Genomic DNA, 15,076 nt, shown 5'->3' on the forward strand with positions numbered 1-15,076 from the left:
TTTAAACCAAGCCACGAGAAATGCTGAGCAAAAGTCAAACACGCTCTCACAACAAAAATTTGAGGCTGTAAAACACCGGATTTATGCATTTTATGTTGATGCTTAGAGCGTCACTTATTTCTTGAGAGCTGTCCTTGATCCCTTGAAATAAAGTAACACTTTCCGCAGAGTATCATATTTAGGTCTTCCCCCCTATAAAATACTTATAAAAATCTCCTACGTCCTCCCAGAGGCTAGCATAAATGCCAGTAAAAATATCAATAAAAACGCAAATTTATGGGAAAAGAAACTATATCGGTAAGAGTAGTACATAAAAACAAGCAGAAAGCGAATAATCTTGGAAGGGGAATATATCAAGCGAAAAAATAGGGGCGTTGGTGAAATAACTAGAAAAAAGCAAGACTGTGCTCTTTCAGCAGAAAGTCCTGGCAGTTGAGCAAAGAGTAAAGAAATGCGAAAATAGTTTTGTCTCAGTATAGTTAGATCCTGTTTATGAATATAGCCTATTTTTTTCAACATTTCCAGGTAAAGTTAGAAAATAAGACAGAAAGCACTCAGTAAGCTTTACATTCAGAGATGTGCGTTTTCTTTTTATTTGTGTGGATGGAATTTTAGTTGCAATTCCTTTTACATTAGAGCAGTTTTGATTTGAGTAATTTTTAAATAATAATTAAATATCCATTCGACAATTGAGAAAGAAGGTTTCACAAGAAACATTGTTTTCTTTAATCACCATGCTACTTGTAAGTACCTTATCTGGATCGTATCTACTGACGGAAATGAACTTCATTTCCAGTTACGTGTGCAGGAGAAGAGGCTGTGGTTTTTCTCCCCTCCCCCAACATGTCAAGATTTCTGCTATTTTCCCTGTAACTGTAATGCTATCTTTTTGGTTTTCTTAAAGCGAGTCTCGCTTTGAGCAGAGTCTGCGATTCTTAATTGCTTCGCATTAAACGGTATGCATTGTGGCAGAAAAATTCTAGTAATAATTTGTAAACCAAGACTTTGGAAAAATTCATTTAGGCCCTTAATTAATTTTGGAAGAACAGTTACAATATGAATGTCTTCACAAATACCCATACGCCCAACACCCTGACAATTTTACTTTCTACAGCGAATAAAATAAAATGAAGTTAAAGCTATTTAGCGAAAGCGATAAAAAAACAAAAAACTATTTTTCTTTTCACCTGGCGAAGTTCGGTCCCCTGGTATTTGACATTAACTTAACTGGAAAAAACAACTGGAAACAACATTAACCTGGAAACTTTACTACTTTCATTCATTACTATTGTCCAGGAGTATTCATTAATAGTAAAGGACAAATATTTGGACCGTTGCCCCTGTGGCAACCTCTTAACGATTTCGGAATATAGGGTTGGCAACACTTGTGGAAATGGTTAGATTCAACCGTCCCAATAATTCTCGGAACTATTCTATTAAGAAATGTATGTCCATGCTAGTAATCTATCTTTCACCATCCTACTCAGCTCCCAGCTTCCACAATTTGATAAGATTGGGCAAGAAGAGCACCGCAAGGTACTCCAAAAGAATGCTGGTTGTGTCTGCTGTGAGCTTTTATCCATATCAGTTCTCGATTCTCTTTGTCCATAATTTCTTTCCCTTTTGCAGTCCATTTTTTTTTTCACCTCCATACTATGATTAGGGATAGCCTCCTTACACCCTTGCTACTTCCATCCTCTATCAAATAGGGACAGTCTTGTTTCAGCTGTCGTGGCGTAGGATAGTAATTTATGTTTCACCATCCTACTCAGCTCCCAGCTTTCACATTTTGACAAAAGTTTTTTTATTAATGAAATTGTTTTCAGTTTATCAATTAATCAATTATTTATTTTCGATTATTTTTTTATTTGTTATTTAAATTATTAAATTATTTTTTTATTACTTAGTTAATAATTTATGAGTTATATTCATTTATTAACTGCACCCTCTACTTTATTAATACAATTTCAAAAATTATAACAGTTAGATTATTTGTTTGAAATTTTGAGGCCCTAAAATTTCTGCGCCCAGGGCAAGTGCCCTCCTCTGCCCCTCTCCTAAAACCACCTTCGATACTAAGTAACAAATACTGAAAAAATAATGAACAATAACAAAAAACATGAAAAAAATCAATGAAGGGGCAATAAATGACTTCTCGTGCTTTTATCGTAGGACCACACGTAAACAACAAATCACATTAAATCAAATCGTTAATCAATTCTCCAAGAGAAAATGAGAAATCCAATTCATGCTTACTAAATAATTTTTTTAAAAATTGTTTTTAAGTTTATAAAGTCTTGAAGTTTTTCTCATCATTTTTCGTAATCTAATACCATGATAAAAGAAATCGCTGATCTGCCCAGACACCATGGGCGGAGCAAGCTGATCATCCCAGACCCCTGACAATTCACTAAGATGTCAACTCACTAAGATGTAGGATGAGAGTGGGAGGGGAGGGTAAATTGGATTTTTTTTAATCCAAAAAAGGGAGGGGGGGGGTAATTTTTTCATTTTGTTTTTCAATAAAAAAACAAAACAAAAGATCTTTCAATAAAAACACGTAAAATAGCTAAGTTCCAAAATCTATGGTTTGCTTTTGGCAAGATTATGGTTTTTGGTGCAATACCACAGGTTCATCAATGTTGCTACGTTGAACCATAAAAACAAGTAAGTAAAACCAATATCAGATTATTTATTTTTACAGTCCTTGGTAAGACCCTTATGAACTTCTTGGACCGATTCTGTTTCTGATTAGCCTGATAATACTCTAAAGGCTTTTTCTGGCGAAGACATTGTTGATCAACAATTGCAAGAAGAGATTTGTTTGAATTTCTGTTTAGCAATTGTGGACCAACAATAATTATTACGGGAATCCGACGCTTTATTATTATTAGAAAAAAACGGATATTGTTTCAAAATATATTGGACTTTGACCATCTTTTAGACTCATGTTGCTTTTGTAGTTATCGCTGTTTATCCAACCGTTTCGAAGGCCTTTTCTAGCGACGTTGCTGATCAATACTGTGGATCAACAGTCTGTTTTGGTGAGACTTTGTTGATCAACAATTGTGTTCTATCGACCAACAAAGATTTTTCATCAATATTGTGGATGAAAGCGACGAAAAAATTAAACTATTGTTTGTCGAGCTTGATTGTCAAACTAAGCGGGGCATTTTAAGGCAGAATAATGTATTTTGTTATACAATTTTATTTCTTTAAATTATTCAGTTAGTCGGCTTCGTTTCGTTTTTATCATGGCCCTTTTATTTCGGCCTTTGAAAACTTTAGATATGAGCTTTCCCTTTTATGGACCATGTCGCGTCTGCTCCCTGTTCCCTGTTATGGGAACAGGGAACTGTTCCCTGTTATGGGAACTGTATGCGTCTGTTCCCTTTTATGGACCATGTCGCGTCTGCTCCCTGTTCCCTGTTATGGGAACAGGGAACTGTTCCCTGTTATGGGAACTGTCTGCGTCTGTTCCCTTTTATGGACCATGTCGCGTCTGCTCCCTGTTCCCTGTTATGGGAACAGGGATCTGTTCCCTGTTATGGGAACTGTCTGCGTCTGTTCCCTTTTATGGACCATGTCGCGTCTGCTCAAAGCTATTTCAGGGTCTTTTTTCACAGTTAAGAAAAGATAAGAACATTGGAAGCTACAGTGATGACAGTGATCAAATATGGCTCTCAAACACGAGTGCTCCGAAAAGCGAATGAAGATTTGCTAGATGATTTCCAGAGAAATTGCTTAAGGATTGTTCTGGGTACCCGGCTGACTGACCGTATTTCAAACAGTAGGTTGTACGAAGAATGTGTTTCAATCCCGCTTTCTAGGGCTATAATGAAAGAAAGGTTGAGATGGCTAGAGCACGTTCTGCGGATGAAGGATCACAGATTACCGAAGAGTGTCCTTTTCGGCAAACCGTCTTGGGCTAAACGAAAAGCACGTCGTCCTCGTCATGGGTGGGAGGATATCATAAAGAAAGATTTAAAGGAAAGGGAACTTCCTGTGAGGGTGTGAAGAGAGAGGCTTTGAATAGATTAGGATGGAGGAGGAGCTTGCGTAGCTGTGTTGGTCTCAGGCGGCTTGGTGCTGTGGTGAGTTGTTAGTAGCAGTAGTAGTAGTATTGTGGAAGTTAAAAGCCATCGAAAGACTTAGAGAACTTGACAAGAACTTGGATTTTTGTCGGTTATGTTACTTAACTTCTTCACTAATGCCCCGGACGGCCACATGGGTCCTTAAACGTGACTAAAACCCCCAAACTATGGGGCCAAACAGAGTTAAGGAGGAGCTAGGTATCCTTCGATAGTTCTGTGCTGGGCCCACCGGCGCCTGGACACTTCCTCACAGAATCAAACCCCAACCCCAGCTCTGGGTTAAATATACAGCGAGAAGCTGTGAGGGCAGAGTACTCTCAAAACGACCTCACCGGCTTTATTGTGGTTCTAGGGACAGAATTGTTGATTGAACTTTGTTGTATATATTTTTTTTTCTAGCCTTAAAAAAAATCACTCTTTCTAAAACAAAAAGATGGAGGAAATCGGCCAACTGCAGAGGACAGAGAGGGGGAGGGGCTTACCCTGTCCTTGAATACCATGAACTGTTCTTCTTTAGTTATATACTGACAAAAAAACAATATGAATCATAAATCAATTCAGGTGTGTTCGTAAGGGGTGGAGAATTCCCCCCCCCCCCGAAAAAGGAAGAGAAAAATATCAAGATTTTTTAACAGTATTTTTGTTCGTTGTCGTGTGTCAATAATAATGCAGCTTCATTTTGTCTTTACATTGACCTTTTTATTTTGGCCTTTGATGACTGTGACATGAGGCTTTTCCTTTTAGAGACCATTTCATGTCTACTCAAGGCTATTGACATACAAACTGACATGGGGAGATTCATTATGGCTGCTAAAAACCATCAGACGATTGGGGAAATATATGAGACAGAGTTTGCTGATTTTGAAAATAGCATGAAACATTTTGAACAGGTATTGATTTTGAATAGCCATTTTATATTTTGAACATGTCTCAATTTTGAACAGGTATTGATTTTATATAGCTATTTTGATATTTTGAACATGTCTCGATTTTGAACAGGCATTTTAACATTTCGAACGGGTAATGATTTGAACAGGTATTATAACATTTTGAACAGGTACTTTAATAATTGGAACGGGTATTGATTTAAAAAAGTATTTTAATATGTTGAACAGGTATTTTAACATTTTGAAGAGGTATCGATTTTGAATTAGTACTTTAAGACGTTGAACGAGTATCGATTTGAACAGGTATTTTAATATTTTGAATATTTTGAATCGTTTTTCAACAGGTTCTTCAACATTTCGAACAGCTTCTACATCAGATAAAAGAACAATTCTTTGTTTTACTGAAAATTCTAGTTGATATAGTTAGATATTTTTTATTTTATTTTAGCCCCTCTACGGGGCTATTTCAGTCCATACGGCTCTACGGGGCTATTTCAGTCCCTCTACGATGTTTTTAAAGGGAGTTACTATTTTTCTTTCTAAATAAAATAATAGGAAAAAGTGTAAATCATTTCATATAAGGGTTTCTATTATCTTGAGGATTCGCGAAGTCGGAATAGAAAATATATCTTAATAAATTAGTTAAAAACATTCATGTTGACCTATATTTAATTTTGAGTAGTGTATGTATATATTGAGCTGTATTCCATATTCTGACATTTCTTAGAATTTTTAGTATTAGAAATCCTGCTCCCACGACCAAAATAGATTCACTTTCAGCAGATGTTTTACCCTTACTCTAACAATTTTTATTTAAGAACTCATGCTCATGTGATGAGTCTCCTGGAAACCCTGAAAATAGAGCCCCCCTCATTATTTATCTGAAGCTCTCAATGAAAGCTATAGAAGTTGGACCTAAAAATATACGTTTTGTGGCTTCGGGGACAATAGGACGAATTTCAGATTGAACTGCTATATTCTTATTCTGAGAATTCTCTGGATATCTTAAATTAGAAACCTACTTGCGCAGCCAAAATAGTGTTTTGTATAGAAGATAGTTAGCTCTGGACTTCCCATTTATCTCATTCTGTTGTGGGAACAGCACTTTTGTTTGTTCTGTCCTGTCCCATCTTCCGCCGCTTTTAGTTTGTTGTGAGAAGGTGATACGGGCCTAACTTCCGAAGTTCTTATGGAAACTGTGGACATATACTCAATTGATAAATATGGCATGACATCTTGCAAAGCTGCGTGTAATCCATGGCTGGGGCCAAAAAGGCTGGTTTTTGCTTTTTCTTGAGCCATAGCCTACAGTGTGGGCTTTTAAGTGCAGGTTTAAAGGCTTTGTAAGATGAGACGAACCTGTTCCGCCAAGTTGTCGTTTCTTCGATCCATGTTTCTGTTTTCGGATGGACAGTTCCGTTCAAGCAGGCAGCAATTACAAGTCGAGAGCAAACTAATATATAAAAGCAATTAAGATATGACGTGGTTCCCTACCCCTTCGCCAAAATATTTATTAAAATTATAACTTTAAAATATAGGGACCCAAATAAGGAGCATTTTTCAAGGGGTGTGGAACTGCTACTATTACTTTCACAAGCCATTTCTGTTCGTGATACTGGTTGAGTTTTCTATTTTATGTGCTTTTTTGGGGGATCGAGACAGATAATGATTGCTTATTATTGATTGCTTATTATTGATGGATACATTAGAGCTTATCGTTGGCTCCTTTCTTAGTAGAGATATTAGAAAGCTGACCCACGGTAAAAAATCAGCTTTTGAACTTAGAAGGATTTATTTTCTCTTAATGCTGGTCAGTAAGGCTTGAAGAGCTGGATTAAATTAAGACCTATTACTTTTTTCTAGAAAAAACTCATTAAATTAAATACCATTTTGAGATTGTCAGGACTGGCAAACTAACCTCCACCCAAGCTCCTACTAGTGTCATTTCTGTGAAAAAATGGTAAGGACGCTGCCGCTTATTTTAATCAGAATTACTCAATAATTTTCAACCTGCATGATTGACCCCTGGCCCCTTCAAAGTCCCTCCATCTCTGCCACCTGCCACTTCTTTGCAGAGAGCTAGGCATATTTTACCCTGTTTGATGTGGAATAATAGAAGGATTTTCAATCTATATTACTAGGGGAATAAAGTTGGCCCGTGCGCTCAACATCTATCAAACATCTTATTCGTTTTAAGTTTCAACATCGCTCTTTACTTTCATCAGAATTTTTGTTTTATTTTTTAATCCTACTAAAAATCTGAATGTAAACCTATACGTTTAACTAATGACCTCTGTTGAGTCAGAGCAATTTGAAAATGTCATCAAAGCATCAAAGTGGCTCCTATATCATAGTATCACGGAATTGGAATGTTAGAAAATGCTGTGAAAGCACGGAATTTCAACCGTTAATTAAGTTGCTATATTCAAAGTCCTTCCACCCTTTACATTACATTCTCATAAATTCTCTGCATATGACCTTTTATATAAATGGATCTAGTTATTATTTATCTTCAAAGACAGTAAGAAACTGATAGTAGAGTGAAATTAAGGTTTGACCTGGAAAAAATTGATAAGGAAATGTTTTTTTTGTCCTAATTTGAAAAAAAAAATGCTTTACAAAATATCAAAAATCGATATCTCTAGTACGTTCCCAAAATATTTTTTTGGCTTTTTTTTTTTGTTGCAAAAATGAAAATGGAAGTTCTCTACAGTAATAGACTGATACATCTAAAACTGTCATATTTCTACTTTGGATCAATACTGTCATATTTCTTCTGGGTCACTACCGTGTTCATCAGTTGGTTCTACAGGAGCAAATACCAATATGTATACAGGATACAGGAGCAAATACAAGTTAGAAAATTAGGGTTCTGGAAGAGGAGCAAGTTTGAACAAACTGAAATAAATGAACAAGAAAGAAAAAGTCAGCACAATATCTGTATAACTAGAGATTTCTAATGATAGTTTTTTTTTTTTTTTTTTTTAATCAAACGATCGATTTTATTATTCAAAGGTCTAAAAGTAGCATATGAGATAACGGTAGTAACTTTAATATTTCATCCCTGGGAACCATCTCTCTTCCTTGCTAAACTTAGAATGAACATTGGAATCGCCACACAAAGCTCCCTTGCAGTTCCCACAAGCATCGATACGCTCCATTTTTTTTTTTAGAGATATGCTTTTTACTATCACAACCTTCAACTCCACCTTTACTCTTAATAATCTTGGGCAACTGAGAGAGCTGCAGGTAGATCTTTCCTAATCGGTCCCTAAAGTTTATTGTCTTGCAATATCCATCCCCAGTCGTCTGAGTCTAATCTGAACCTGATACTAGACACGTAGCGAGGGATACTTTGCCACTGCATGACTCAGTTGTGCTTCTTTCAGATGTCCAAAAGTCGTGGCAGTACTTACTTTCTTATGAAATATTTAACTTCTGGTACTGTCAGGGCTCGGAGTTTCAGAGTATTCGTAGGGTGCCAACAAGGCCTGTTCTCTTGCTGTGACTATATTGTCTTGAGACGCGAAACTATAATAAAAAAAATACTGCATCACTATCTCTAAAAAAATTTTCAGGAAGCAGCGTTTGAAGGTATTTTCCCTTTCCTATGCTGTACAGTTGAGAAGTTGTATTACTCCCAAGAAGTGCTTGATCGAATGGCATCAACAGACAAATTTTTTCTCTAAAGTTTTTTCTTTAACTCGGTGATATCTCAAGCCGAACCTAAGCCACCAAACATAGCTTCAGGTAAGAATTCTCATGAGCCCATCACTTTTGAAAGAAGAAGGTGAAGTAGCACAAAGTTGAAACTTAGAGTAGTCTTCTTAAGACTACATCCCTGGACTAATATTATGAATCTCTGGAAGAGTAGGGCCGGGTCAATGTATGGAATTACACAGGGCCCTGCTTTCTTGGCAGTCATTGTGTTTCTTGGTCTTTTTTCCTTGAAGACTTGCTCCTTCAGCGTTTTCTCCGTCATCTTGTCCAGAATCACCTTTCTACCCGTCTCAGCTGCTTCCGTGTTCACATCCCGGAAATGAGTTAAGCCATTTGCGATGTTTCAAAGCTCTGCGCTATCTTTAAATGGGGAAGAATCTCCGAAGTACTCGATGAGCTTCTTGGGGTCATCGAAGTCTCGTCCATGCTTGCTCGAAGTCATGTTGCGGTGTTATTCACTTGTAAAGCAGTGAATTTTCGTCAGTAAATTTTGCATCAAGAGGTTGATCTCGAGGCATGATGGCCTTGAACAAACCCAGATGGCTCTCTTTTACTCTGTCTTGCCACATCTAGCAGTTAGACCACCCGAAGTTTTGAGGCTTTGCCTGTACCTTTTCTCAATTACAAAGTCCGCTAAAAGACTAGCCCAGGGTCTTTATGATCTCTTAAGTATGGCCTGCGTGCTAAAATGTCTCAAAATTCTTGGATGCCTCTTTAATCCGAAGACATACTCCTTCTGTTTTTGGTATATCTGAACTTATTTTTGATAGAGGTTATACCCAGATGTTACAAAAAATGGGAACATCTCTGCTACGGCGTCGAGGTGCAAGTTCAACAAGCCCATTCTAAGCATGGATGAATCTGAATTTTTTATTTGTTTCGTGCAACTGAACAACTAAATTAAAATCGGAAACGTCTCCACTGTTCAAAACTGATAAAGGAAGACCTATTAAGCACTTTTTTTTTTTTTTAGCAAAATTTGCCATCTTTTCATTTGTATGTAATTTAAATTAAAAATAAAGTAAAAAAGATATTTTACAATGAGCTACAAGAGCCAATTTTGGAAATATTGTTGAGCAGTTTTTTTCTGGTCAGGATAGTGAGGCATTTCTTTATCATTTTGACCCTCGTTAAGCCATTTATCCTATTTCCCCCCTAGAATGAAGAGAAGGGGCCCTTGATAGTTTAACGTAGGGTAAAACAGAAATTAAAAGCTATTAATGTTGTAGACTGTATTGACCTACACAGCTGAAAAAAAAATGCATATTACGTAGAGTAGCAGCTTTGGGCGCCGAATTATGCCACCATCATAGAGAAAATTATTTTGAAAAAAACTACGTTTTCTAAAGAGTTAAAGAGGCTGTGTCACAAGTTCGAACCTTAAAACGTACAGGGATTAGGAGGTACAGTTGGGGGGCTACCGCCTCCCAAACCCCGAATCCGTATATGAAAGGGACTGTGCCCTCCTCTGCGCCTCGCTGTTTACGCTAAAGTTTTTATTGTTTAAAAGAAAAAGAGTTGTGACAAAGTCAAACTTTAGCGTAAAGAGCGAGGCGTTGAGGAGGGCACAGCCCCTTTCATATACGGAAGCGGGGGTTAGGGGGCGGCAGCCCCCCAACTGTACCTCTTAATCCCTGTACGTTTTAGGGTTCGAACTTGTGACTCAGCCTCTTTAACTCTTTAGAAAACGTAGTTTTTTTTCAAATAATTTCTGCACGTTTTGTTCAGTTTATTACTTATTATTGCTTGACTAACGGTTAGCTGATCGTGTCAGGAGTTAAAGTTGGGGGGCGGCAGCCCCCCAAACCCCCCGCTTTTGAAGATTCTTGTGTAAAGGCTTTTAATTCCTGAATACTCAAATCAAATGCACAGTAAGATTTTCTTTTTTCAACTTTTCTTCGAGCATGTGGCTATACGGCATGTTATTAAAGCAGTGAGACTTACCTGTAAATGAAAAAAAAAATTAAGCAACAACCCTAAAATGCTTTATTTTTATGCTATTAAAACCTTTTTTAATTTTCATCAGACGAGACGTAAGTTTTTATCGACTTGCGTAATTCAAATTTCTTGACATTCATCAGTGAATGACGTAGTTCCAAGAGAAATGCCAATGCAAGCTCTTCGCGGCATTCGTCTAACATGGGCTCTTATGGGAAAAAAAGAGGTTTTTCGTAAATGTAAATTCGGGGGGTAATTTTTTCGGTCTGAAAATATCAAAAGGCCCTAACAGGTCGAATTCTGCTTCGAATGAATCCTCATTTACCTGGATCCGTTGCCAACTGTGGCCTGTAGGCGTGGCTAACAAAAAAAAATTTGTATGATTATGAAGTGGCTATATTTAATTTTTGGAAAACAGAGAAGGAGTGATCGGATTGAGCTGAAATTCTGAGAATTAGCTCCTAGGCTCTGTAAAAGCTTATCCTCGAAATTTCTGCCCGGTCAGATAACGTTAAAGGGGGGCTGTAGTGGGAGGGTCGAAACTTCCGGCCCACTTTCCCCCATGAAGATAAAGTGGGAGGGGGGGGGGGGTGAAATCTTGCATGTTTCTTAGTTTGAGCTTAGGCTACAAAATGCGATCACCGCCGTCTCTCTGCGACCGCTAGGACCGGAAATCGCTTAACTTTGTGGTGCGTCGCCTCTTTAAAGAGGCACAAGTGTGCCTCCTTGATTCAAGAGAACATACACAGAATAAAACTATATTTACGTTGTTTCGCCTTCGTGAAGTGTTGCGAAAACTTTGTGCTAACAAAAGTGTCGTGGGAGTTACAATTAGTGTTTATTCGCCATATTGATTAAAGCCAGAGATTTCAACCCCACACAGCTTATGTATGGCTGTATTTTCCTTGAAAACGGCTTGATAGTTTTTCTGAAAATTTGCATACTGATTTTCTTGGGAAAGTCTGTTTAGAGCCTTAATTTTGGAAAAACATTTTTTGTGTGAATAACATCACATTCATCTGCATTTAAAGAGCAACGTACACATTTTTTTCCCCAGGGATGATATTATTGTTTTTCATATCTATGACGCATGCGAAATTATACAAGATAACGAATGAACCCGAATAGCTAAAGCACAAGGAATGGAAAAATTGTCTAAGGTACTGATGAACAAAAATTACGAACAATAACCATGTTCTCGGCAGTGTTGCCACGTTGAACTACGAAAAAAATCAGCAAAACTAATTAGAAAAATTTTACATCGTTTTTGGTTCGTAAACATTCAAGAATTAAAAATCTGTTGATTCACAGAAATAACTCTGCCACGTATTTTTTTTTTTAGCTTATCAGCTGCTTATTTTTCGTCAACGTTTTCCTTTTATAAATTTGGTGCCCTCTACTGCCAAAGCTGCGTAACTGCATATCGAGGTCCTTTTCACTAAAAATTGAATTCGTGATTCCTATTCCGTGATTCGTGATTGAATTCGTGATTCCTATTTTTCATAATAATATATGGCTTTGTATGTTCCACTTAACCTATTCCAATAATTAGATTTTGTTTTCTCTGCCCTTGGTACTTCAGCTAATTTTTTCCATCCGGTAAATTGTGTAGTGCTGTTTAGAACGATTCTTTCTATCGCGTTTTCATCTTTCGGCATCCCTTTCAGGGAAGGGGGAAACCGAGGCAACTGCTCAGGGTGCCGTGGCTGGGAGAAGTGCCACGGCTGGAGAGCTGCCCAGTTGGATCAAATTGTTCATTTTTATTCGTTTTTTTTGCTTATGTTTGACTCGAGAGGGGGAGAGGGGGACTGTAATTAATTTTGCCCGATTGCCACCAACCCTAGGAACGGCTCTGCTCTTTGGCTTTTGGAGTTGAAGTGTAGCCAGCGCAAGTTGCGCTCAAGATTACTTTTAACGGTCTTTCTAGTTCAAAAATAACAATTTTCTTATTTTTTGGTTCTAAAATAAGTCACGGTTCTTATCCAGCCTTTCCAGAGACGATAATTATATCCTCTTGATTTTCCGGTAACCAAATACAATTTTTTTGAATAATATTTCTGTCAATTTGTTGTACTCATTTGCGCTTCGGCTAAAAACAACCGTCTTGGTTAATTAAATGTAAGCGGCACCAGATTGTGTCCTCAGAAAAGTGGCCGGATTTCCTTAATATCATTGCAAACGAAGCAAATGAAACTACTGGAGAGTATCGATTTTCTTCAGATTTTTCCTTGGTACTAATAAGCCCAAAACCTGGCGGTTTTCTGCGTTGATAGGATTTGGGCTTTGCTGATTAATTAAATAAACTTGTAGGGAACAAAAGGAACAACATTTTCAAGCAGACTTTTTTCCTCTGACAATCTCATTGAAATTACCTTTCCTTACGTTTGACGTCGACAACTAATCTCATTTTGGAAATTAAATCTTATCTGATTTGAACAACTTCCATACAAATAATATCGAAATTCAATCAGGTAGGGTGAAGTTGTAACAACTCGTAGTCTCATTAGCCGGCAGTCCTGGCTAAAATCATTTTTTTAAATTATTCTTGTACGTTTATTTTTCCCATCTGTAAGGAGGAGGTTGAAGATTTGGATCGTTTCCTTGGGAGTGCCGGTGCTTTCTGATTTCAGGGAAATTATTTACATGGGATTGATTTGATGCTTCTTGACGTTTCATAGGCAGCACAATAGCGCTGCTTGAGTATAGAGCGAGGTGGGCACAATATTTTATTTGTTTATTTATTTACGTATTTTTTTTATTCTGACCAATATACTTCGTATAGAAGGAGTTGCGTAGAAACTTCGGAAGGAGCTCATTCGATTGGAAAATAAAGGTTCTAGTGCCCTATTTAACATTAAAAAGTAATTGGAGGTCAACCATCCCCACGTCCTTCATTTCCCCAAACACATCCTATCCATTCTGAGATAGCCATTTTGTTTTTGCCATTTGTACTAGCCATTTGTGTTTGGGGATTTGGGCTATAAGTTATGCTAGTTGTCCATTGTTAACATATAAAATGTTAACAGTAACTTTAATTCATCTGATTTAAGGAGTTGTATTGCGAAAGGTTTTTGGACCACTTTCCATTTCCAAAAGAGAAAACTCCAAGTACAGCATGAAAACATGATATTTGGGAAAGCAGAAGTACTTTTACATTTTATTATAGAACGTAAAAACTATGCTATTACATAGGCGTCGATTTAATTAACCTTCAAACAAAAGGTTGTTGAGCAAAAACATGGACTTTTACGTACTTCCCGTTCTTAATCTAGTTCAGTGATTGTCTAGTATTTTTCCCATTAACATAAACAGGTACTCCAGGGAACTCTTTGTCTTCTTTGGTGTCTCTCTCCTTAAGAGGAACTAGATTTACGTTGCTTGTGCAACGTGAAATGTTGCAGCAATTTGACGCCGACAAACATGTGGCCGGAGAAACATATTGGTTTCGTTAACCAGCAGGGGCGTAATTTGCTATAGGGCAAGGGAACTGCCCCCCCCCCAGATCCCAGGTTGCCCCCATCCTAGATCACAGTTTGCCCCCCACCCCAGATTACAGTTTGCCCCCCCCCCAGATGAAATTTAGTTTCTGCAAAAAATCTTGTTAAAACTAAGATAAGCCTGAATAATTCAGGTATCCAGAGAAACAGGTCACTTTTCTTTAGTATATCTTTGCCTTTATGGTACTATAGGCTATAGCTCATTTTTAATTTTCACTGTCATTTTCCCTCGATTTGGGAAAATCCCCCCCCCCCCTTCGAGGATTTTGGTGAAATTATGCCATTGTTAACCATCATTGTTTTCTATTTCCTGACACCCAAGAAATGTTGTTGCTTTTAGAATGTATTATTTATACTATACTATATTTACACTGTATTTTCAAGTAATACAGTATCAGTTTACTGTATTTATTTCAGAATATTAGCATGTCATTAAAGATTACCACTATATTATTTGAGTCTGAATTTATTTTCTAGAAAACACGATTTATTTAATCATATTACCAGGCAAAAAAGAGATGTATTTATCCATAGCTATGATTTCTCCGATTGTGTCTAATGCACGATGTTGGAACAGTTACGACGTCAATGCCATATTTCGTTCTTTTCAGTTGCATAAAAAAACTTGAACTTTATCTGGCTGAAAATTATCTCTAATTTGAATTTAGTGTTTAGCAAGTTTAGTTTGTAATCAATTTTTTAGAAATCCGTCAATCACACATGTGAATGACTGGTTTAAAATAAACCAATGAAACACATACGTGAGGAGCCTGGGTTTTCTTGGCAACTGAGCATACGCCTTCTGGACGGTTTTAGGCATGGAAGGAATGTTCCGAAAATCGATAAACAGTTCTGGGCCTGGGCAGGGCTCCCCTCCAGTTTTTCAGACATCTGATATTGAATCCCTTTTGTTATATATTTTTAAACTCCTATGGTATAC

At 37.3% G+C, this 15,076-nt stretch overlaps 1 protein-coding gene across 1 annotated transcript in view; it reads left to right on the plus strand.

The window, feature by feature from the left end:
• The window catches only part of alphaSnap (Alpha-soluble NSF attachment protein), a 159,212-nt gene that overhangs the window by 74,260 nt on the left and 69,876 nt on the right, over positions 1-15,076 (plus strand). Inside the window, exon 3 of the mRNA XM_089093233.1 lies at positions 4,839-4,984. Within this exon, the coding sequence (XP_088949359.1) occupies positions 4,839-4,984 (146 nt within the window). The remainder of the gene's footprint in view (positions 1-4,838; positions 4,985-15,076) is intronic.

Source organism: Artemia sp. Qi Xiang Cuo, chromosome 8, assembly GCF_049724085.1.
Source record: "Artemia sp. Qi Xiang Cuo chromosome 8, ASM4972408v1, whole genome shotgun sequence".
NCBI lineage: Eukaryota > Metazoa > Arthropoda > Branchiopoda > Anostraca > Artemiidae > Artemia > Artemia sp. Qi Xiang Cuo.